At 39.4% G+C, this 25,269-nt stretch overlaps 2 protein-coding genes across 2 annotated transcripts in view; both read left to right on the top strand.

The window, feature by feature from the left end:
* The window catches only part of LOC149104799 (ras-related protein Rab11a-like), a 21,658-nt gene extending 19,651 nt beyond the window's left edge, over positions 1 to 2,007 (top strand). The window contains exon 4 of the mRNA XM_089271032.1: positions 1,865 to 2,007. Within this exon, the coding sequence (XP_089127158.1) occupies positions 1,865 to 2,007 (143 nt within the window). The remainder of the gene's footprint in view (positions 1 to 1,864) is intronic.
* LOC149104801 (uncharacterized) lies at positions 1,994 to 25,269 on the top strand. Its single transcript, XM_089270785.1, has 10 exons — positions 1,994 to 2,143; positions 3,738 to 3,834; positions 11,268 to 11,771; positions 12,847 to 13,268; positions 13,863 to 14,628; positions 15,156 to 15,267; positions 16,561 to 16,810; positions 17,508 to 18,299; positions 21,861 to 23,088; positions 24,020 to 25,269. The coding sequence occupies exons 2-10, from the start codon at positions 3,780 to 3,782 to the stop codon at positions 24,022 to 24,024; spliced, it is 4,134 nt and encodes a 1,377-aa protein (XP_089126911.1). The 5' UTR covers positions 1,994 to 2,143; positions 3,738 to 3,779; the 3' UTR covers positions 24,025 to 25,269.

The raw sequence follows: 25,269 nt of genomic DNA on the forward strand, positions 1-25,269 counted from the left end.
TGGAACCAAGAACAACTCTACAATGATCAATTCCTCCTCTCTTTAGATTCAACTAAGTTTTCTACATTCATCCAATAGGCCATTTCCGAGTTCCCTTTTGCCTTTGTGTCAAAACGAATCTAAGTGCAAAAGTATTCACTTCCGCCTGCAGATTCATTAACTCATTTTTATGTGAAAGGTTTCACAGGAAGACTCGTTTTGCAACAAGCAAAAGGAAACATTCATCCATGAGCTGCTCACAGGAGCCTTTGATTTTCTGTGCCCCTTGTCGTCGCTGTATTTGTTAGTAGTGTAAGTCGTGTAACTGTATTTGTTAGTAGTGTAAGTCGTTTAGATATTGTAACTTAAATAGTGTAAATAATTAGAGCAATACAATGTAAATAGAGCTAGTGTTGTGAGCATTGTTTTCCCTTGTGTTATTGCAAATAATAAAAATAAAAAACAACCAATCAGATTACTTTATTGCTGTTCCATATTTTCGTTATCGCTTATGTCAAAGCTTGCTAATCGTTTTCTTCCAACTTATCCCCTTTTTGCCTCATGACCATGTGACCAGAGTCAGGTGGACACGAGGATATGGAGGGTTTTTGCTGTATTCCTGTGTAAGGATTCTTTCCATTCCGATCCTAATGAAGATTCCTCTGTAAGGATACTTCGTATGCCTAATGTAAGATCCCTGTGCAAAGATTTTTCGCATTTCTGATTGTATGCTGTTGTTTAACATCTTATTAACAGCATGAAAGCATATCGTATCGCGCTACTTGGGTTAAACTAAGAAGCAGGTGAAATCACTCTAGACGGATCAAACGGAGCTTTTTCGCGCTGACTGCTTTTCGCTTCTTTTGTATCATTTCAATCCGTGAAATGAAGCAAATAACATGTTTAAGGTTAAAGTTGGCTTTAATTACAGAGCCACGTAAAGATCCCTGAAATGGAATCTGTTTTAGGAAACCCTTTTGATAAAGGGTCGTAAAAGCCGAAGTCCCAAAAAACTAAATGCAACTCTAACATGGAAAAAAAAAAAAAAAAAAAAAAAAAAAAAAAAAAAATCTAGAGATGGAAATGAGCCGATTCAAAATTATCATTTAATGCGCACTTTCCGAAAATAAGCAAACAAGTATAAATAATAAAAAAATTGTTGATAAGCGCCGATCAGATCGGGCCAGATTGTGTCAGATCGAATTGTATTCATAAAAATACCGGAAGTGAAAATGCGCTCCTGTTTACTTTAGCTAGCGTTACACTTGCAGGGGTAACTATAGAATATCCTGCCACATCGAGCCCTTCACTGAAAATGGGTGACTACGTTGTACGCACAATTTGTTTGTTACATGAATAAATTATATACTTCAGCTTGAATTAATGAGTTTCTGCGTACTACGAAGAACTTAGCTCGAGTGGCAGGGCATTCTGCGGTGAAGTCCACTTACATTACACTTGTTTGGTTTGGCAGTGGATTTCCTCGCACTCTAAAACAAGTGACATGGGGCTGTCCAAAGGGCCTTTGATTTTCAGTCGTTTAGTGTCAGGCATGAGTAAACGCTAAGGCAGCTCCCAATCAGGATATGCGCGAAAGTGAAGTTTATGTTGCCTTTCGAGGGTTTTTCCAAACATTTATGATATTTGTAGTAAATCGTTTATTAACCAAGTTTGCTTGGTACCATACTAGGAGAATATCGGTCTTTCATTTTTTGCAATGGACCTCATTGCACTCGGTCTGTACTGTCACGATCTTGAGCCGATATTCCTTTAGTATATCTCTCGAGCTTGGCTAATGACATACTTACTCCACCAAATTTGATATAACGAGTTGAATTAATATTGACTTATTAGATCTTTTCCACTTGAATTTAACTGTTTCTAGGTGAATTTGAAACTAAGAGAGTTTATCAAGATCATAGCAGAGTCGTGAAATTTTCAATATTGGACATTGTTGGCCTTAAAGAGTTTCGAAATTTTTTTCAAGCCGCACTGCAGAGGAGTGCACGCTGCTATTATTGTGTATGACATAACACAGCAAGATTCACTTCGAAATGCAAGGGAATGGCTTGACTTTCTTCGGAGTGAGTCCGGGCCAAATATTTTCAAAGCACTGGCAGGAAACAAAGCAGATCTTGTTAACAAGAGGCAGTTGACGTTTGAGGTAATTTGTGTTTGTAGCCATAGGCTTATGTCAGGTATAAAATCTGCAGTTACTTTATCAAATCCAATTCAATTGAGGAAATCCGTTATATTAATTTGTACATACATTGTATTACATCGAGCTGATTTTTTTTTTACTCTAACAAGTTTGTTAACGAATCGGTATCAAGTTCCATTACAGGATTTCTACCTGCGATCTGCCACGGCAAGTGTAGACACAGAGTTCTCATTTTCATCACTCACCTCTCGGTCTTCCACACAATAAACTTTATGTCTTACTAGACGTTGCTCAGAGTTTTACTTTGCTTGCCTGCGGTTATCTATGGGGCACCGTTTGTAAATTTATCATTAATTTTACTTTTCGGTCGTTTTTCTATTGATCGCAGTGTTGGTTTATTTATGATAATTCATTACTTACCGTCCCCTGTCACAAAAAAATAATGTTTTACTACAATTGGTTATTTGTCAAAACCCAACGTACAACATTTGGTTATTTCATAAAACGATTCATCTATGCATTGGTTGTGTAATAAAACCATTTTTATATGGGTTTGTTATTAGAATAAAACCAATGTTCCGTTTTTTAGTTATTTGATAAAACCAACCTTGCGTTATTTGGTTATCTGTTAGATCCAGTCTTCTGTTGCTTATATTAATTATTAGATAAAACCATTGTGGCGTTACTGAGGTCGTTTCTCAGATATTTCTTTGACGAATTAAACCATTATTTCGTTTCAGTGTTGAAACTTTCATCATTGTATCCCCTGAACCTTTTTTTGTGGGCATCTTACAACTAACAACCCTTTGGCCTGTCCTTTTCACGTTATGAACGACGTCAACGCTATTATTTCAAATAACCAAATTCAGTTTTACGAAATTGGTTATTTGAAATAACCTTAGTGTCAACTCGATGGGCTCGAATGTCGCCCAGCAGTATTGTAACATAAAGAAGGCGCTTAGTGTTTGCGTAGAGTTTGATCTCCGCGGTTGAGTAAACATGGCGTACGGATCAGGTCAGAATGCGAGGTTGTGTACAGCCGTTACAAGAGGAATTAGAGAAGCCATATCCGTTAAAGAACTGATACACCATCATCAGGGAAGAGTTTTTTCCTATAATCTATTGATCGTTATTCAAGTAGCAAAGGACAGCATTTTCGGCGTGGGGCAGCATTTTCAAGACCGAGGTCACAGGTTTTCTCTATACGGACCGTCTCTAAGCCGTTAAATAACTTTTAAATATTTTTTCTTATCTTGTAAACTGGAGGACAAAAGTTTAAGACCGTGGGTAGAGATTTAGAAAAATCCGGACCGCGCTGAAAACCAATCAGATTGCAAGATTCGTTACCGTGCACTCTTGCAAAAAAAATAACCCTATTTGCGAATGGGAGTTCAGTAATGAATAATCATAAATAAACCAAGTTATCACGAAAATGAAAAAAGACCAAAAGTAAAATAAATAACTGATCATTACAAACGGCGCCCCATGGTTATCTGTGTACAGTGCACCTGTGTAAATCCAGTTTCCCTCCTAGGCTACTGAAACTACAGGTTCAGCTCATTGAACAGGGTTTTGTTTCTTGAATTTGATTTTGTAGGATGGTCAGTCTTTTGCACATGACAATGATGTGGATCTATTTATGGAAGTGTCAGCATTAACCGGTGAGAATGTGGAAAAGTTGTTCTTAACAGTAGGTGAGTTAAAAACCGATCTGTTTTTGTTTTACTAAATTTTTGGTAACTTCTGTTCACCTTCATCGTAGCTACAATGTTAAAAGGTTCGTTACTGCTTGTGCTACAAACCTGTGTGCTGTCGTTTTTAATTTGAATTAGAGATGCGTAAGCGCGAGGGAACGTTTTACCGTCGTTAACGTCATCGTTGCCCTAACTCCTACATGTAACTCCTCTTGTGGTATTCGGTCACACCTCGTTCGAAGACCCGAGCATCTATCAGTTGTTATGAAAATGGAAATAAGAGAAAAGTCTGTTTCATTTGCAAAACAAAAATCAAGAGCGCTTTCCAAAAGGGAAACTGAAATTTCCAGGCGACTTGAGTAATAACCTGCTGAATATTAATACCACTTTAAATGAATACGAAGCTTTAAAGACAGAGCTAGAAAAAGGGGAAAAACCCACTAAATACTTTTTGAACTTGGAAAAAAGAAACTACAACAGAAAGACCATCAACGAACTCAGAAAACAGGACGGAGTAGAGATAAGAGAAGAAAAGGAAATCCTGAAAGTCATCCAGGAATTTTATGAGGACCTGTACTCCTCTGAAATATCCACTTCACAAGAACAATTTGACCTCTTTATCAGAAATCTAATCTTTCCAAAACTCTCGTATGAAGACAGAGAAGAAATAGAAGGCCCTCTGACACTCGATGAATGCGAAAGAGTACTAGAACTATTTCAGGAAAAGAAATCGCCAGGTGAGGATGGCTTCACTGTAGAATTTTATAAATACTTTTTCGATTCAGTAGGGAGTTATCTATTGGAAAGCCTAAACGCGGCTTATGAAGTTGGGAAATTGTCTATCTCACAACGCCGTGGAGTAATTACTCTTATTCCCAAGGTTGATTCGGATCTGTTAGACCTTCAGAATTGGAGACCAATAACTCTGTGAAATACAGATTATAAAATTGCATCGAAAGCCATAGCTAGACGGATTGAGACAATTTTTCCAAAACTTGAACACCCAGATCCGACAGGCTTCATGAAAGAGCGATATATAGGTGAGAATTTAAGACTCATCAGTGATGTTCTCGAATACACTAAGAATGAGGATTTAACGCGGGTCTTGGTTTCTCTTGACTTCAGAAAAGCATTTGACACTTTGGAATAGCCATTCATAAAAAGCGTTTTAAATCTTTTTAATTTCGGGGAAAGCGTAAAGCGGTGCACTAGCATCTTTTACACTGATGGTGAAAGTGCAGTTCTTAACAACGGGTTTCCGACGAATTGGTTTAAGCCAACAAGGGGTGTCCGACAAGACTGCCCCCTGTCACCATTTCTTTTTATTTTGGGTGCAGAAATACTATCCAATAAAATCCGCCAGAGTAAGCTGGTTAAAGGAATAAATATTTATGGAAATGAAGTTAAAGTGAGCCAATTTGCAGGTGATAGTAACCTCTTTCGCGAAGATATTACCTCTGTTGACAATGCCCTCTGTTTAGTTAACGACTTTGCGCCTGTTTCTGGTTTAAAACTCAATGTCAAAAAGACCAAGGCACTTTGGTTGGGTAAATGGCGCAATAACAGAACGACACCGTTGCAACGGTCATGGCCACGCGATCCTGTTAAAATTCTGGGAATATACTTCTCTTACGACGACAAAAACAACGATCACTACAATTTCAACTTAAAAACTCAAAAACTCCAAACTCACCTCGATATGTGGAGCTCAAGGAGTCTCACCTTATTTGAGAAAGTTTTGATTATTAAATCTTTAGGATTGTCGCAAATTCTGTATTCAGCCTCTGACACCAATGTGCCAAAAGATACTATCACAACTGTTAAAAGGAAACTCTTTAGTTTACTTTGGAACAAGAAAAAGGACAAAATTAAAAGAGAAACCCTTTACCAAGATTGCGATAAAGGTGGTATTCGTATGACCGATGTAGGTCTAATGTTAAAGGCCATGCGTTTGGCATGGATACCTCGTCTGCTGAAACATGCAAACTCGAATTGGAATTCAGTACCCGATTTTTTCCTAAGAAGGCTAGGTGGCTTAAACTTTCTACTGCGCTATAATTATGATGTGATTTTCCGTAATTCGAAATTACCTACCTTTTATAAGGACATGCTCTCCTTCTTCGATGATCTTAAAACTCTGTATAATTATAATCTGGGCCAAACAGTTTTATTTGATAACCGGGAAATATTAATAGACGGCAAGCCTTTTTTCATCCAAGAGTGGTTTTCAAAAGGGATTATTTTGATAAGTGACCTGTTAGATGAACAAGGTCAGCTACTGTCATACCAAGCCTTTAAAGAGAAATATAAATGTAAAACTAACTTCTTGAATTACTATCAAGTTAGGAGTGCTATTCCGGACAGCTTACTGGCCAAGACAAAGAACAATAACTTGGAACCGTTCTCCAAGAGCATCTTTCTACAAAACCACTCAATTTTCGATCTTGATAGTTCAACGAAGGTAAACTTTGAAACTGCGAAGGTAACGGATTTCTACTGGTTATTGAACAAGCTAGTTAATAATGGTCCACATGCTGGACCAACTAAATGGAGTAAATCTATGCCAATATGTACAAAACAATGGGAAAAAAAAATTGTATCGATTAAACAGGTTTCCAGAGAAAATAAGCTGAGGGAATTTCACTTCAAATTTCTCCATCGAATCGTTGTAACTAAAAAAGAGCTCTTTAGATTTGGTATCAAAGACGACAGTGAATGCCCATATTGTGGAGAACTAGATTCGATAGACCATACCTTTTCAGACTGCCTTTTTACGAAAGATTTCTTGTCAAAAGTGGTGCAATGGTTCAACAACTGTAATAACTCTTCGTTCAAACCGTCAAGTCAAGAATATTTATTTGGGATTTTTTTCCAATCCTGCCAATAAAGAACTACTGAAAAAATTTAACTTCACTATGCTTTTTGCTCGCTATTTTATCTATACAAATAAGTTACACAATAATTCTCTTCTCATCACAGATTTTGTCAGCAAAATCTCCTCTAAGTACAGGCTAGAAAATTTAGATAAAAATTTACATGCAATGATGCTCCAGCTTTGGTCTACTCTGGTTAAGTCATTATGATTAATATTAAATCACTCTTTATTTTTATTTACTATAGCTTATAAATGTATTAATTTTGCAACTGTTAAAATTGTAGTTTATTGCATTGTACTGTATATAGGTTTATGTGTATCAATAAAGAATGTATTTTCACACACACACACAAAAAAATGACAGTTGTTTATCCCTGGACTCAGTATGTTGTTTATTTGCTGAATCGCTGTTGCTCGCATGTTTTGCTCCTTACGAGCTTCACGAGCGCTTTCAAGTACTCTCCATAATCTAGGCGAAGAAGCAGCCATAGCACCTCACTTTGTATACGATCCCTAGGACTTGGTTGATCGTTGGTCGGTCCTTGGGCGTTTTATGAGGTAATGTTCTTAGCGGTCTATAAGTTAGTGAAATGTGAAATTTTTGGAGGACGCAACCCAAACGATTAGATGCACCCTTAACGTAAGGAAGTATCGCAAACCCCAGTGGCCTCTCCTGTGACTGTCTGGGTTTGCTTTATGGTTGAGACACTTCCTTAATAGTCTGTCAGGACACCAATTCGCTTTCAAATCGGTTAAAACTTGTTCCTGCTCATTTGTTATTAGTTCAGGACGTGAAGTTGGCGTGAAGTAAGTTGGCACTTTTTTTGTAGTCCGGAGGTCCCGGGTTCAAATCTCCTCCCTGCCACTAGATGGATTTGTGTTTGATGGTCCCAGATTCAACTCCTCCACGCTTTGTAAATAGCCAACTGCTCAGTCTCCCGCCAGTTTGGATATTTAACATGTTTCTGTTCAATTTACAATATTTGTTAATTCATTTCAGTGTCGTTAATTGGCACAGTAGTGCTTAAGACTTTTACACGTTAATAAAGTGATTTATTTTATTAATTTGAATTGACCAATCAGGATTCAGTAGGACCGGGGAAAACTATTGTCGATGTCAACGTTTGTTAACAGGAAAGGCTTTGAAGTCTGGAAATTTTTCTCACTAGAGACAGAGTTGAATATTACCATAAAGAAAACTATAACTTCGAAAGCCACAGCAGATTGTAACAAGTGAAAAATATGAAAAATTTTGTCTCCAAGATTTTAACTTAGCGCCGAAAATCAGTTTCCCCTGGCGCGTCCGGCGACTCGCTCTTCACTCGCCGAGTGTCGCCAGGTGGCATATTAGTTGTGCTATTTTGAGCAAAATATGTTGCTCCTCATCAAATTAATGTATCAGTATACCCCAAATGACCATCATTCGTTTGCGCCGCTTTACGGTCGGACATTTGACGAAAACCCCAGTAAAGTATATATTTTCTGAAAGTTTAAGAATTGTAGATTACGAAGGTATATTTATTAAGATAATAAAAAAATAAGGTTTTCCGAATATAGCGCTCTATTTCCCCAAGTACAGAGGTTCACTAATCAAGTTCGTTTTCGATCGCGTTTGAGCGAGAGGACGCGATGAACATCACTATGTCTTCTTTTCTTCCTCTCTCTGAAAAACGGTGTCGGGAAATTTGATTACTTGTCTGGTTTGGTTTGACACGCAGTTAAACTTTGAAGTTGATAAAACATACGTTTTCTTCACTAAAATAGCTATAACTTTTGAAAGAAACAAAAACTAAAAATTCTCCAACATCGTTTGTTTTTTGCCTGATTTTCGGGCAACATTCTCTCCAAATTTCAGCGAAAAACGTTTAAAACTCGCCAAAAACGAACTCAAAAGGTGTGCTTCACTCGCTGAAATTTTTGTTTCGCGATACGAAGGAAAATATACTTTAGGGCGCTCTTCCGGTGTAATGAGATAATTACACAAACGTGTGAAAATAATGACGCGTTGATCGATAAAGTGAAGGCTAATTTTACTTAAACAAGAGAGTTCAATTACAAAGCGGGATCAAATGTGGGTAACCCGAAAACACTGACCCCCGTCCGCGGACCCCCTACGGACCGGGTCCGCAGACTACACTGCGGACTGGTCCTTGGACTACCCCTACGGACCCCCTCTACCGACCACCCCAAAATAGTGTTGTCTAATAGATTACTCGTGTCGGTGAAATTTTGAGTGTTACACTGTGCAAATGTAATAGCCTTGAACTTTTTACACCCCCCCCCCCCCCCCCCGCCTAAAAAAAAAAAAAAAAATGCTAAAAAGCTGTTTTCAATGTGACATGCCGATGACAAAAAGAATGAAAGTTCTTACCTTCCATTCGTGGCTCAATCTAGTGATGTAAGATGTGTTTTTAACTTGTTTAAGCTTGTTTGTTTCTGTAATTTCGCTGAGCAAATTGTGAAGCCTGGAACGAGTTCACGAACCCATGGGAGAATGGGCTATACAAAATGGGAGAGGGGAAAGAGCACAAATTTCGAGGCTCCCGGAGGCTTCCCGGTCTTTCATATACTGCATAGCCAAAGGAAAAGGCAACGTGTAATGATATAACTTGCGCCCGAGCCTGAACCGAAGTCTGTTACATTTGCACAATGTAACGTTCGAAATTTCGTCGGCACGAGTTATCTAACAGACAATGAGTAAAAATATAAAGCGATACTACACACCAAAACATCTAATAAGAGATTGATAATCCAACTGCTGTAGTCAATAGATTTATCACTGAAAAGAGGAAGAGTGTGACAGTTTTGCGTGCGCGCGCCGACCTGCACGGCAAACAGGTTTTCAACTGTACAAATAACTACAATATCGCTGTATATTTGTACTGCTATTTGGATGCTATTTGCTGCAGTTGGATAGTAATTAATTATTATTTTTATTCTTTTTTGAGGGGTGGTCTGTAGAGGGGGCCAGTAGGGGAAGTACGTGGACCGGTCCATGGGTAGTCCGCGGACCCGGTCCGTAGTGGGGATCCGCCGACCGGGGGTCCGTGTTTTCGAGTTACCCCTCGAATGTTGCTTCCGGCGGGAAATATCCTTTGCAAGATCTGAATTCCACCGCTCGTGCTCCCAGGTTAGTAAGAAAATATTTTTCGCTTCTGTTTCTTCTTTTCGATCTGTAAAACGCATTAGTTTCGAGATGACATAGGCAATGAAAGAGGGCACTCGTAAGCAACGTAAAGGAAACCCACGAAATATCGATTGAGTTGAGATGTTATCGTTACCGCTTCGAACGGCGAAAGCGCCAACGAAGTATCGCTCAGAGAATGTCCAATATCTTCCTCGTTCAGTGCAAGCAACTTCTCCTGCTCGAAGCAGGAACCTTTGTCGCTAGCCAGCTAACGCATCAGCCCAATTCTGATCGATTGTTTTTGAAACATTTCTGCCTTTTTCTGCATTTTGCCGTGTGGTGATTTCTTCGCACTTGCAAATGGACACGATCTTTTGCGTTTCTTCGACGACATATTTAAGCTCAAATTAACAATCTACAAATGGAGAACTCTCAGAACAGCTCGTCGACATCCAAACACAAACGTTAGACAATCGTACTACGCAGCAATCTGTCACGTAACTTTTTAACGCACTTCTCGTGACAACCCGTTGACAGCTATCAGTTAGAGGTAATTATGTAAAGAAACGTTTTTTGTTTATAACTGCCTAGAATCAATCTTTTTTCATAGAAATTTTTTCAATGAAAGATCGCAAAAAGATCTATCTGAAAAAGCGAGAAACGATTTTTTTGAAAAGTGGTCAATTGTGGGGTATACTGATACCTTAAACTCAGAGTGCTCGCGTGAAGTTATGAGAAGAGACCAAAGCAACTTTAGCATTCTCTCTATTTTTGTTAACTGCGAAGAAAAAGACTATTATAAGGGCAGCTTGTTTTTGACTGCCGCTCGTACTGCGGGCGCAGCCACTGTATGCAAGGTATGTCACTAGCCAAATTTTAAAATGTCAGTAGAGCCTAGCCTGTGACTTTTAAAGTTGTACCACTCTTGACTTACGTCTGCGCTCCAGATCTTTTGTAAGTTGTCGAAAAGTGTAGTGTTAAACGTATCCTTATCCTGCGTCCTTAACCTCAACAAAGTTTTCTAAGACTGCTTTGTTCGTACCATTTCTCTGATTCCTTCAGATATTCTTTGGATTGATGGTGAGGAGCCATTGTTGTAAGGCCCTGATGTGAAAAGCATTGTTAAGTCTGATACTTGTCCTGGGTCGCTGAAATACAAATAGGCAATGAAGTGTTCCATATCTTTGGCGAACACCACATTGCTGGTGCCGCTCACGTGCTTGTAATATTCTGCTGCTTAAGCTTAAACCGCTGACATGGTTTCCTCGTGTTCAGTAAGGATTTAAATAGTACTGAGGCATAATTGACAACGCATGTTTCGGTTTTGCAGTTTTGATACCGCACATCAGAGACAGCTGAGTCCTAAATTGACAAAAATAACCTTTATCTAAAACAACTGAATGAGAAGTTATTATTTTTTTTTTTTTGTAGCGGACCAGTTGGAGATGGAACTTACTTTAACGGAGAAAATTCGAAAAGATAGCAAGGCTTTAAATCTGGAAGGGAAGAGATTGTTAAGGATTTCATACGCTGTCACAGAACTGATGACGGAAGTGGAAATACTGAACCTTTCACACAATGAGCTCGCAAAGTTACCACGTAGTACAAGTAACCTGTCAAACCTTACAAAGCTGAATTTGAACCACAACAAGCTAACACAGTTTCCTGAAGTTGTTGTTACTCTGATCAACCTGACGCACTTGTTTGTGAATGACGATGAACTCTCAACACTACCGGAAAATATGAAAAATCTGGAAAATCTAGAGGAGCTGGAATTGAGGAACAACAAAATGAAAAAACTCTTTAAATATATCGTGGACTTACATCGTCTTAAAAAGCTCTCCGTGACAGGTAACCCCCTGAAGTTTGAAGAAATTGAACGGCTCATGACGCTAATGGATTTGAAACCACAAAGGATGTCAATAGACATTGCAGGTTAGCATTAAATAGGACCATTTACCTTATTTCATGCACTGGTGCATCATGGTCTAGCATAGAACGGGTATGGCTGCATACTTCCTAAAGTTAGTGGCAGTGGGTCAATTCTAAAAAACCTTACTAAAACAAAAGAAATTGTTTATTCGTGCCTCAACCTCAGTGTTATTTCTTTAATTTGTTTTAGTTTCCTGAGCCTTAAAGCTATGTTAGAATTTTACGAATGAGATACGCCATCATGATCGCAGATTGTGCTTATTTGTTACTTTCCGGTCACTTGCAAACCTCTGTGATTGAAGTATGCAACAACAACCAATTTAAAATAATTCCCTTATATAGAGCCTTCGCAATCAGAAAAATAGGTCCGCAATGCGTACTTGTGTGCTTATAGCTAGTTTTATTCATTGGGTTGAAGTATTGTGGTCTTACGATTAGGCAATTACTAGAAAGATAAAAGTACAAGAATAAATGAGGTTTGTGTTAGGAACGTAATCGAGCCTGCTGTTTTAACTACCCAGAGCTTCGGTAAAAAACGATTAATTCAATATTTTCGCCATAATATTATAGTTGTCAGTGTGGCGCAGTGGAGACGATATCTGCCTTGTGAGCGGGAGGCTATGAGTTCAACTCTTTTTACTTATTTTCTTTTTTCTCTTTAACTTACGACAGTATTCCCTCACAATTAATGAGTTATAACAGGGTGGCGCAGTGGTAAGGATTCAGCCAGGGAATTGCAAGTCGGATGAAAGGGTTTGCGGTGCAAATCCTGGTGTGGGCATTTCCTCCTCCTCCTCCTCCTCCTCCTCCTCCTCCTCTTCCTCTTCCTCTTCCTCCTCCTCTTCCTCTTCCTCTTCCTCTGCCTCTGCCTCTGCCTCTGCCTCTGCCTCTGCCTCTGCCTCTGCCTCTGCCTCTGCCTCTGCCTCTTCCTCTTCCTCTTCCTCCTCCTCCTCCTCCTTCTCCTCCTTCTCCTCCTCGTCCTCCTTATGCACGCATAATGCATAAGCTGACAAACATGCATGCCTAATAAATAAGCCCACAAACATCACTGCATTTTCTTACAATTACACTCCTGAAGAAACACAAGCGAAAGGAGGTTTTGCAAAGCTGCTCTATGAAGAAGCGCTGAAGGATGGATCTGTGAATGTTTACCGCAGTAGAGTATTATTGGTCGACCAGGATCGTGCTGGCAAAACAAGTTTGAAGAAGTCTCTTTTAGGTTTGCCATTTAACCCTAAAGAAGAGAGCACTGAGGGAATCGAAGTTGATCCTTCAGTCTGCGAGATTGAAGTCGAACAAGTAAAAAACTGGAATTCCACTAGCGAGAATAAGCCAAGTCTGGCGGAATTTTCTGAAGACATATCAAGAATGTTAGCTGAAAAACAGTATCACTGGATAGTCAATGAAGTAAAGGAAGATTCCGGAATGGAATCAAAGCTAGAACTGACGGGTGAAGAATCAACAATGGAGCTGGGCACAAACAGCTCTGACATGAATCAGGTTTGTATGTTAAAGTCTGGGGCGACTCTAGTTTAAAAGTGAATGGTATGGTCGATGTTAATATATAACGACACTAAAAGTGACCATACATAATCTCTTTTGGTGGCTGGAGGTTATTAGTAGCTACGTGTGCGAGTTTGAGGAGTGATCAGTGTATAACAGTACTGAGTAACACTGACAGGCCAAGAGTAACGTCCCACACAGCACTGATAGCTACTTCCTGTTTGACTTATTTGCCACTTACTTTGATTCCACACCCAGGCAACATAGCACGGTTGAACTGTTGCATGGCGCCACAGCATGAGACTCGTGTGCCTATCTTCTAAGAGCATAAAACTAGGCATTTTTTAAACATAGGATTACGATACGTAGAAAAGGAGGTAGTATACACAATATTTGGGCTTTGATCGAATTGTAGTCAGATTAGATAGATAAGGCTGACTCATTTATTGTGCAAGGTGAGTCCTTGTGGGCAAAAATGTGACAGTTCTTTCTCAGTACTCCTACAATATTTCTCAGATGTAATTATAGATACTGGAATAAGCAGGTCCTAATGAAACGAAAATGCTTCCTCTTTTAAAAACTCCATTTTAGGTTCCTGAAAATGTTGGCAATCTCAAGAACTCGACCATTTCCCCGCCAGAGAGTGAAATGCGAGTGCAAGCTGTAACAAAGACTACCGTTGAAGACCCTCCAGATGACAGCAGTGTAAGTTCAAGTAAAAATTCAACATTAATGATGGATGCAACCTCCCCTCCAGATGACGTCACAAAACATGCGTATCAGCGGTTGAAGGATATGCTTGAAGGTGTGCATGGTGACGCTGAAAATGCTGCTGACAAAAGAGAAACCGTAGTTACTGTAGATTTGTGGGATTTTGCCGGACAGCACCTGTACTACGCTTCTCATCCTGTGTTCCTGTCATCACGAGCAGTGTATGTCCTGGTGCACAACCTTAGCAAGGCACTAGACGCCCCAGCCCAGCCCTGTGTTCGACAAGGAACACGTGATAAATTTTTGGAAAACCCAAACAACGAAACAAATCTGGAGAATTTGCTGTCATGGCTGGTAACAATCCACAGTATCAGACCAACAGGAGAGGAAATGGTTGGCAACTCAGGCGACATGCTGCCCTATCTCCGACCTCCAGTGTTCATTGTTGGCACACATGCTGATAAACTATTCGAGGATATCGAGGCTACGACATCAAAGATACAGCAGGGAATATCTGGTAAGGAATACGAGAGGCATGTTATCCGGCCATTCTTCAGCATTGACAACACGCTGGGCGATAAGTCATTGTTACGCAAGATGAAGAATTTGTTTGTGAAGCCTGCGCAAAGGCGCAAACGACAAGCAGGTAAACGATCTTTTTGTGCTGGATCACTGATTGAAATAAAACATTTCAGCTTACAATGAACAGACATTTTATACATGACTATTACCTAACTCAGGTTTAAGTCTGCATTTGGTTTATTCATGAAATCCATCAGCAAAGCAAATTGGTAAAACCGAGATCTCTTCAAATACTGGCCATGCCTTTCTTAGAATTGACGTTGTTTTGTATGGAGGGAGCAGTTTGAATATGTATTGCGGTACAGATAGCCCTGGAAAGATTTACATTGTTTACATCCTCTGCCAAAGGTACCTCAAAAGGTTTATTTTTGTTTTCGTTTAACGAGCCATTAATTTTAGGGTATGTTTGTTTAATAATATCTTTCCTGAGCCATGCTTTCGAATTCTAGCAGAAAGTAGCACAAATCAGCAAACGTGTGTAGAGAAGACACAGGTAATAAGAGCTCCTCTGTAACAACTGCCATTCACTCAGGACTTGACGCTTAACTTCGTTTGGATGCTTTACAGCTTGTTGCCATTTGTAATTTACAGGGCGAGGCAGTGACACTGATGTTGCTAGTAATGATGGAATTCATGCTCTTCGGACCAAAATCATGGATGTTTTGAGGAAGGAGCCATACATGGGGGAGAAGATACCAGTCAAGTAAAGTGATATCGCAAGAGAAAGAGATATTCAGACCTTTGCAATAACAACAGTTGCACAAGAGGCCTGTAAAAAGGATTCAGTTGCTATGGTCTCCCATTGAGACCTTTTTGGGTTTCTTTGCAACTAAATTGGTTGCGAATGTCTCTTTCTTTTTATGTATTTCATTTATACCAGTTCGTGCACTTCATAGTTCTACACATCGGTAGTGTAGTAAATTTAGGGTCTGTCTGTCTGCAGTCATTTTATCACATCAGCACAACTAGGGTTTCCATTTTCCCTCAATCTTTTCATTACTGTGTACTGACCGTATTTTCTCGATTAAACGTTGTGGCGTTCATTTCAAACTTGGCCTTGTACGTAGACCCGGCATTTAGTTTTCACTGCATTTTTTTGGTCTTGAGTTTATTAGCAAAGGTTTTTGTTTATCATTTTGGACAGCCATATATTTAACCATTAGAGCTTAACCTAATACTACACCTCAAATAAATGCTGGAAGGGCTTATTTACAACTCTATCTTAGAGAACCAACATTTAATATAAAAAATATGATACTATCCTTGGAAAGAGAGTTTGGAACGTATATACTTTATTTGTAACTGCATTCATTGAAAGATCGAGGAGAGTATTTAGGCTATATAAGTGGAGAGAAGCAAGAAAATACCCTCCAATGAATTTAGTAAAAAAGAAATGCGTCTTCTTATCGAGAAACTAGGATTTCTGACGGGCCATGTCTTACATTTGATTAAACTTAAAATTTCTATGAAGTATTACATGGGGATTTTTCATGTACTTTCTTTCGAATTTTACAGGGCAAATATCCGTAAAAATCTCTCGATGGGAATTTTCCATTCATATGTCATCTTGATAACATATAGCATTTCCCAAGATTTTTTCTGTGAAATTTTCCTATTGGAACTATCAATTATCCCTCTCGTGGAATTTTCGAAGCCCATGTTTTGGAATGTCATCGGTTAGGAGATTTCAATACAGCATACACTTTATCACCAAACTATAAAAACTCTTGGTTACAAAAAAAAGGGGACAAAATAAGAGAAAAATGAAAAATATGAATAAATAAGTAAACGGCGGGAACAAATCACTAAATCACTAAATACCTAGGAATAAAGTAAATTAGTAATAAACAATTGACTAGTAAGTTTCAGGTGAATGTTGGCAATATGGTTGAAAGATGTTATGTTTAACTTTGTTTTTAAAAATTTCAAGGGGGAGATGTTGAATATATGAATACTTTTCGAAGCTAATTAGTTATTTTGTTTGATTGTTCTTTAGGTGGTTCAACTTCGAAAAGGTCGTTGAAGCTTTGGTAGCTGAGAATGTGTATCACATGAATGTGGAACAACTTCAAACGTATGCCAAAGAAGTGTGCTTTATCGAGGATGAAGACCAGTTCTACGCCATGCTACATTTTTATCATGACCTCGGAATGATTGTAAAGCACCGCAGCACAGTCATACTGAAGGCGCAATGGTTAATTGAGCTATTCAAGATGCTGATAACCATACCACCCTTCAACAAAGCGGTACGAAGACGTTATGCTTAGCTCTTAAAAAGCGTATCTTCTATACGAAACGCCTAGAGTATTCCCCAAGCAAACTCTTGGTCATATGGACCTACGTATATTTTTATTGAGGACAGCTTTTAAATGAGATCTATTCCTCTGGGCGAAGGCAAGCGCATTAGGGGTGTGAGTTACTAAAGTAGCTATTTACCATAGATTAAAACTACGTTCAAATAAAGTCTGAAAGTAATAGCTTAAAATTTGGTAAAACCAAAAAGCTGTCGGGATAGTTAAATTTAGCAAGATTAAGGAAGGCTGTGAAAGACGGACCTGTAAAATGCGGGCTGAAGTCTTAAGATACATCATACCCCAGTGACAAAACTCTTTAGGAGAGGCGTTTTCCGTTTCTTTTCTCTTTTACCGATGCAAGTGAACATACGTGAGACAAATTAAAGAACGCAAGGTCCAGCAGGGTTAGACTGAAAAATAATCCCTTAGCATTGTAGTATAATTCTGGCCTCGCTAACCATGAGTTTCTCCATAGGTCAGTGGTTACAGCACTCAGCTGATATATGGGAGGTAATGGGTGCAAATGCCGTCGGGGACTCAGATTTTCTCTTGTCAGATGTTCGGGACATGTTGAACGTTGTTTTCACAAATCTCCTTTGCTTCGGCAAAAAATAATTATGCAACGTAAGTGTGTTTTGTTTGTTGGTAGGATCCCGTAGAATCCAAGTACTGGCTAGAGGTAGAGACAAGCGGTGTCCTGAGCATCGAACTTGTCGATCATGTCTTTTCCAAATTCATTCAGCAAGGCCTTGTCAAGGAAGACATCTTAGACATGATGGAGCGATTTGGTTTGATCGCCAAGTTCTCAGCTTCGCCAAGTAATGTGAAGTACTTTGTACCCGCTCAGCTTAAGTCGCCACCTGAAGACCTTGGTAAACTGGAGCCATCGCCCACCGATCCTTGCCCGTTGTATCTTCATTTTGTGGATGGTTTTGTTCCGCATGGATTCTTCTCTCAATTTGTTTCAAGATCGATATCTTGGTGTTCCAAGATTGGATCCGTACAACCCCCAAACCTGTACCGAGATGGAGCTTGGTTTGTTGTTGGTCGGCAAATAATACATGATATGATTCTGATTTGCAAAAAGAAGTTCATCAAGATTTCCCTCAAGCAAAGAACTGAAGAGGAAGCAGTTCCAGTTTCGACATCGCCAGAAACAGCAAGAAGTGTGCGATTGTTTGTGGAAGACACTTTACAAGATTTGTTGAAGCAGTTTCAGTACCTTGGTAATCTGCGGTACGAGTTCTGTGTTGCATGCCCCTACTGTCTGCAGGGAGGTCAAGTGTGTGCAAACCACAGCCAAACCTTGTGCACTCACGAAGATTGTCTGCACCTCCTTGAAATAAAACAAGGAGGACGCTTGATCTGCATGAAGAGCGTCAGTGGCAAAGTACTCACAGTTCGTGGTCTGGAAAAGTGGTACCCACAAAGAACAAGCCAGGTTTGATTTATGAATAAAAAGTAATGTATTTCACAAGTAATAACACCAGTGGTTGACATCGTAGTTCAGCATGGGTGTTGCAAATCAAACGCAAAAGGTATTATCTACCTTTAGTATAATTTTCAGAGGTGAATATTAGAATTGGACATTCTGTTTTGGTCGAAAAGCTTATCATATGACGCTATATTCACCCCGCTAGAGCTTGGTTAGTAAGCTCGCCATCTTTGCCATCTTGGGAAGTAAACATGGCGGACAGTTGCTGAATGAAGTTTTCATTTATTCGAAAGACATCGCTCCAAGTCCAGGATATTTGAAAGGATGGAGAATTTTCACAATGACTGCTGCCGCCCTTGGACCAAAAATCTTCTTAAGAGCTCGTATTCAAGGCTTTTAAGAATTGTAAACGCAGTGGTTGCGTAGATCGCCAGCAGGTCAGATCGATTGACCGAAATTTATCTTTCTTCAAACTAAAGGCTTAAGCTACTCATTTTTAGGTGATGATGACAACTGTGAAGGAAGTCAACAACGATAAAACGGTACCGGATGAATTTATTTTTCGTAGGTAGTGTTTCGCTCGTTTGTTTTGCTGCCGAACTCGATGATCGATGTACTACGGCTGCATACGTGTATGCACACGAACAATTGCGTCTGTGTTTTTATGTTTTAGTCCGTTATTTTGTAGTCCTTGATATTCACGTCTGAAAATTATACTAAAACAATTATTCGCCTCAGGCTCAGTGAACATTGGTGAATATTCACTTCGACTTCGTCTCGGTGAATATTCGCCAATGTTCACTTTGCCTTTGGCGAATAATTAGGGACTTTAAGATACGCTACGGCGAAGTGCTACTACGGCTACTTTGGCCGCGAGGGACTAGGTTGACAACGGTGTTTTACCCGCCAAACTCAAGTGATTAAAATTTTGTTGTACGGCAACGGTATGTGCAGTCTCTACGTGTCTTTACAAAAATGAGTACTGTACGGGTCCGCAAATGATCCCAGGACCGCAAATGATCCCGACTAAAAAAAAAAGGAATGGCATGGATTTATATCAGAGGAAGGTGAGAACATGTACAAAAAATATGAACTAAAGAACATGTTTTGTCATTTTACAAAAAAATATTCCACAGTTGCTGTTTTGTTCTTCGAACGGTACAGATCGTTTTCATTGTCACGCAATAAAAAAAAATAATAAATCGAAAACCAACCAATGGAAAAAGCTAAGAAATTGTGATGTACGTTATAGAAGATAACTAAATAAGACACTTCTCCAAGTTTTAGGCCTGCGCGTTTCCCCAAACTTCAGAAATTCGTCGTAAATGTTTCCCAAAAATTTACAGAGCCCAGTAAGAAAACGCCATGTTGATATACATCCGTGGTACACCAATATGGCGGCTGGAATGTAGTGTAAACATCTGGAACTTACTTTGGCTTTCTAGGCGACTGATTATCAGTACTAAACAAACAAGCGTTTATATAAGCACTTTTCCTAATGCTCTAACTTCTAAAAAGGCTCAAAATCATGAGATAAGTATACATTTTTCAACAAACTCGATCGTAGCGTTGTGTCACGCAACCTCCATAACCCTGAAATTCAAAATGCTCTGGTTACCAAACGAAGCACGCTAATTGTAAACAGATATAAATATACCGCTTCTTTTGCCTGATGAGGATAGAAATACGTCACGTGAGGACGATCTATTGAATTAGAAGTCTTTACATACTTGTAAACATTCTCTAAATCCCAGTGGCGAAAGTATCAAACATCTATCAAACAGCTAACACTCAAAACGGAGAGCAAGCCTTGGCCTTGCTTGGTCATGAAGCTGAACTTCATAACTATAGCTTGGAATTTTGGCTTCTTAGAATACTCAAGTGGCCATTTCCGAGGAATCAAAGCCAAAATACGACCGAGGAAAAATTACAAAATAAATTTGTTCAAATTTCCAGTGCTACACACTACGTGCTTTGCAACGTGATGAAGCGTTGTAGGCTTGTGGGTCTACTCAGGTGACAGCGTCTTCCTTAATAGTTGCTTCATGGTTAGATTTTAGTTTAAAACTTTCAGACGAGAGGCGTTAATGGCTGATAAAATGTGACTTCACTATAACACCGAACTATCAATGTTTAACAAAGGAGGATATGTAGCGTATGTTGCACTGATCATAATTTTACTGAGAATTGCAAAGAAATGCAAGCCAAGTCGTGTTTTAATGATTGAGTGGTGATATTCATAACATCGTAGTTAGCAACAAAATTTAGTCGAAAGTATGAAAAAAAAAGCAAGTTGTAAGCCACTATAATTATAAGATGGCTTTAATAAAATCATCAGTATTCACGAGCGCCAATTCCCTATCCACACCATCCCACCATCCATGCCATTCCTGAGTTTTTAGTCGGGATCATTTGCGGTCCCTATCGGGGATCGTTTCCGGTCTGGGATCATTTGCGGTCCAATTTGGGGATCATTTACGGTCCGGGATCATTTGCGGTCCTGGGATCATTTGCGGACCCGTACAGTACTTTCAAGGAAACCAGAGATCATTCTACTTTCATACAAAATAGGCTTGATTAATGACAATGATTTCCTTCTCCTGTATCCGTCTTACATCTCCCAGAACTCAGATTTGCCTTTTAGAACTTGATAGAACCGCCTGTAATTCCAACCACAAAACAAAATATAAACTGTGATATACTGAAAAAGCTCGATTTCAACACGGACAGGTTGTTCGTACAACGATTACGTGATAAGCCCGAAAATGCAAAACTTTCGATTATAATAAATACATTTTGAACGGTAACAAACGATTATAGTTCAGATTAGAACATACGAAGCTTTCTTATAAACGGCTGTTCGGCCTGATACTAATATGACTGAATTGATCCTCTCGCTGTAGGTATTAAAATCTTTCAAATTTTCTGTACAAATGACAAAGAAACAATGATCTTAGAACTGATTTTTATGATTGAGAACTTTATCTTCAAACTAGGCTGTTCAAACAGTTGAAAAAGCGTTAAAATGAGAAGTAAACTGCAGGCTTATACTCACGTAGTGAAGAGTACGTGAAACCAAGCACTTTCCCGTAGTAGAAAGGAAGGCTACGGCGGGAAAGCCGTACTGGTACGCGCGTCATGACGTCACCGGAAGTGATCTTCACTAACTGCCGTGGTACTACAACCTAGCCGTACCATTCCTTAAAGTCCCTATTGTTAAATATCAGGCAACAGTCGTCCCTATTACTTGTCCATGGGGAAGCATTTAAATTGAAGAATGCGGAAGTTATTCATGCAAAGAACTGAAGATCTGTTGAGGTCGCAATCAATAGTAATGGGATTCCCCTGTTTTGTTCACATCTGACAAGCTTGGTATAAAACCATCGGAGAAATTTCCACACTTGTTCCCTTGTATTTATTTTGGTTTTCGTGACGCGCACCCAAGTAATCCAAGTTGAAGAAGTCATGCTGTCTTGCATTGCAGGAAAGAATTATCTCATGCCCGCTTACAATATAAACCGACAAAATTGGCTGCATTTCTATGAAGACGTTTTCATTCTCTTGCAGGATGTATTTCTGTCCACTGTAGCTGGTAAATCCCAGGGCGAGCCAGCACAAGGTAATCTAGGGACGTCCGATAGAGTTTTGAATGTAACTCTCTTAGCCAGTGAGTGGCGTTCGTCAAAGGGGGGCTTGTCAACCATAAGTAGAGAGCTTGCCTTACAGCTGGCGCAATTGAAAGTACAAGTCACTCTATTAGTCCCACAGTTTGCCTGCTCTGAAGAAGAAAGGAGGGTCGCTAAAAGCCACAACATTGCCATTAGAGAAGCAGAGAGACGTCCGGGCTACGACTCCCTTGAATGGTTGAGCTTCCCACCAAGAGACCTTGCCATTGACGTCGTTCTGGGTCATGGAGCGAAGCTTGGTAAACAAGCCCAGGTCATTAGAGAGTCGCACAGTTGTAAGTGGGTCCAGGTAGTGCATACTGCACCCGAGGAACTCGGAATGCACAAGAATTATTCCGAGGCCATTTCGAAAGGTGAAGAGAAGAACAGAACCGAAGTAGACCTGTGCAAGTTGGCCAATGCTGTTGTGGCTGTTGGACCCAAGTTGAAGGAAGCCTACTCTGCTTACCTGCGATCGTGCAAAGAACGCCAAGATGTAATTCAGCTAACTCCAGGTATTTTCAGTGAATTTTCAGTCGTAAAGCAAGCCACTTTCGACAGCGAGAAGTTTAGGGTGCTGATTTTTGGCCGCGGTGATCAAGAAGACTTCAGTCTCAAAGGATATGACATTGCTGCTAAAGCAATAGTTGAACTGGGAGACAGCTCGTACCGTCTGATATTTGTGGGCGCACCAGATGGAAAAGAAGAGGACGTCGCAAACAAGTTGCTGCACTGTGGAATCTCTAAAGATCAACTGGTCGTCAGGAAATTTGTCCAAAACAAGGAGAGATTGAAGGAGTTGTTTTGCGAGGTCGACCTTGCTATCATGTCGTCCAGGACGGAGGGTTTTGGTCTGACTGCGCTGGAAGCCTTGTCTGCTGGTCTTCCCATTCTTGTGAGTGGAAACTCGGGTTTTGGAAATGCACTGCGTTCGTTACCATTAGGCAAGCCATTTGTGGTGGAGTCAGCCGAGCCTAAAGAGTGGGCCAACGCAATCGAAGCTGTCCGTCTGAAAGAGCGAGCAGAGCGGTTGCAAGAGATTCGAAGCTTACGAACAAGCTACGATAATGAATTCAGCTGGAAGGAGCAGTGTGAAGCTCTTGTTCGAAAAATGTGGCGGTTAGTTCATGGTAAGACTTTCATTCGTCGCGTAGTTTGCTCTGTGGGTCCAATATAATGGAATTGTTAAGAGTCATTTCAACACATGCCGTTTGGAAAGTAAAGGTTAGGCTTTTTCTTGGCCTTACTCTCGAAAGGTGATGTACACTTTATGAAAAGGTTTTTTCAAGATGAATGTAAAAATGTATTGTGGTTAAAGACCTCTGAGCGAAAATATTCGAAACATTGAAAAACAAGTTCTCTAGATGACAAGTCAAATCAATCGCGTGCAGAACATATCGTATCAATTCATTGCACAGAAGACATTTCGCAGTCGCCAAAATAATGTAGAGGATTTCTTGAAATAATTGATACCACTCTTACAAGCAATGTATAAATTTTACACGTGGGAGAAATCTTGTCAGAGGAAAGAGATTTGTGTGAAAGATATGAAGTGCTTAGTTTTCGGAGCCAATGTTTTGGAAAGTTTATCAGAGAAATGAAAACAATTCTAATTAGTTTGTGTATATACGAAGACGATTACTTTAACTTTCATTTGAATACAAACATAAAACAACAGTTATCCACTGGATAGTGATTTAACCGGTGGATAGCGTCATCTGCCCTTTGATCAACTGGCTCCTGTTATCCACACTTTTCATAGTTTTTCTTGAACTGGAAGCAAAGTTTAACGATCTAGGGATAACACTCCCTCTACAAGCGAATCCCTGCATCAAAGATTTGGTGCCAATCCTATGTGAACAGTAGTGCTTCTGATGGCTAGTAACTTTTTCTTTATTATTGCTAAGAAGTTTTGGTTTGTTTTGGACTGTTAACAAGTTATTCGTCTCAAATGAAATCTTCTTTATACAAAATATGTACACTCGTCAGTGGCAAATCTTTCTTGTTTCTCATGGTTTCTACCAGTTGTTTATTTGTTACATACACTGTTCTCTCTCACAGGTTAACAAGGCTAGACCACTTCACTGTGGCGATACATGACTCAAGAAACTCCTGAGGAAACAATGAACTGTTGCAACTTTTTAAAACTGAAGGAAAGATTGCGTTTGCCGGAAGAACTTTATGTTATCTTAACATGCACATTGTGTAGCACAGGTATTACACAACTGGGAAATAAGTTTAAAAGCGTAACTTCTAACATCAATGTCAGTTGAAGCCCGCCTCAAGAGCACTCAGTCAGCGCGATCAACTCATTATTACGGGCACTTCTTTTGACCAGAAGAAAACGCCTAGTCAGTCATTTTCTTGTTATTTTTTTAAAGAATGCCTTGAATACGACCACACTATTATGATTTAGTTGTAGTGATAGTAACGGGATTCCACTGTATAACCTCTTAGAATGCTGAGACGTTATCATTCAGAAGTAGCTTAAAGTTTTACGTTTTTTCTACACGAAGTCTTTGCAAAACATTCCGAAAGACGGGTGCTTTGATGATATATTTTTCACGCAAAGTATTAACACTTTTTAGTTTAAGAATTTATTGTATAGTGTAGCTGTCGCTAAGAATTTTAAGTTTACACTCTGTGTTTCGGAAAAGGTCGAACATTTTCATAAAAGACCTACATGTGATAATGTAAAAGGCAATTATATTATTCCAAATGAGAAACAGAATCAATTATATAATTAGATTTTGAAAAGAAAGTTTGAAACAGTATGGTATTTTATATCTTCAAAAAGTTAACTTGTAAATATGTCCTAAAACTTAGTCTGTTTAATTTTTGTAGGAGTCTCCAATTAACCCTGTAGTACAAGTAAAACTTGAGCAGGAACGTGTCCAAGTAAATTGATCGAAAGACTGATCAATTCATTTAATGATCGTCAAGGTCGCGCAGGACCTTCACCCACGAATAAATTTATATGATTTTTATAAACCGAAATTGTGGGAAAGGTGTCGCCTTTTGAACATTTTTTTTTAATTCTCTGAAACATTTTTAGAATTTGAATTCGCTAAGAATTAACAGGAATATTCGCGGATGACTGTTATCTTCCGGGCACGTCGCGTGTTACCGTGATACTTAAAGCTACTAAAGTTAGAAGTACGTAAACTTTGATTTTGTACCCGAAGGTTTCAGCTCCAGGAGCTTAGTGAATTAAATTGATTTATAGTTTAGATTCAAGTTACAAGGTAAAAAGTAGGTTATGGGCACTTCAAGATTACATAGAGAAACAATAAATATTAATGGGACGTCCA

This window comes from Orbicella faveolata, unplaced genomic scaffold (genome assembly GCF_042242905.1).
Source record: "Orbicella faveolata isolate gen_17 unplaced genomic scaffold, um_ofav_v1 contig_34, whole genome shotgun sequence".
NCBI classification, from domain to species: Eukaryota; Metazoa; Cnidaria; class Anthozoa; order Scleractinia; family Merulinidae; genus Orbicella; species Orbicella faveolata.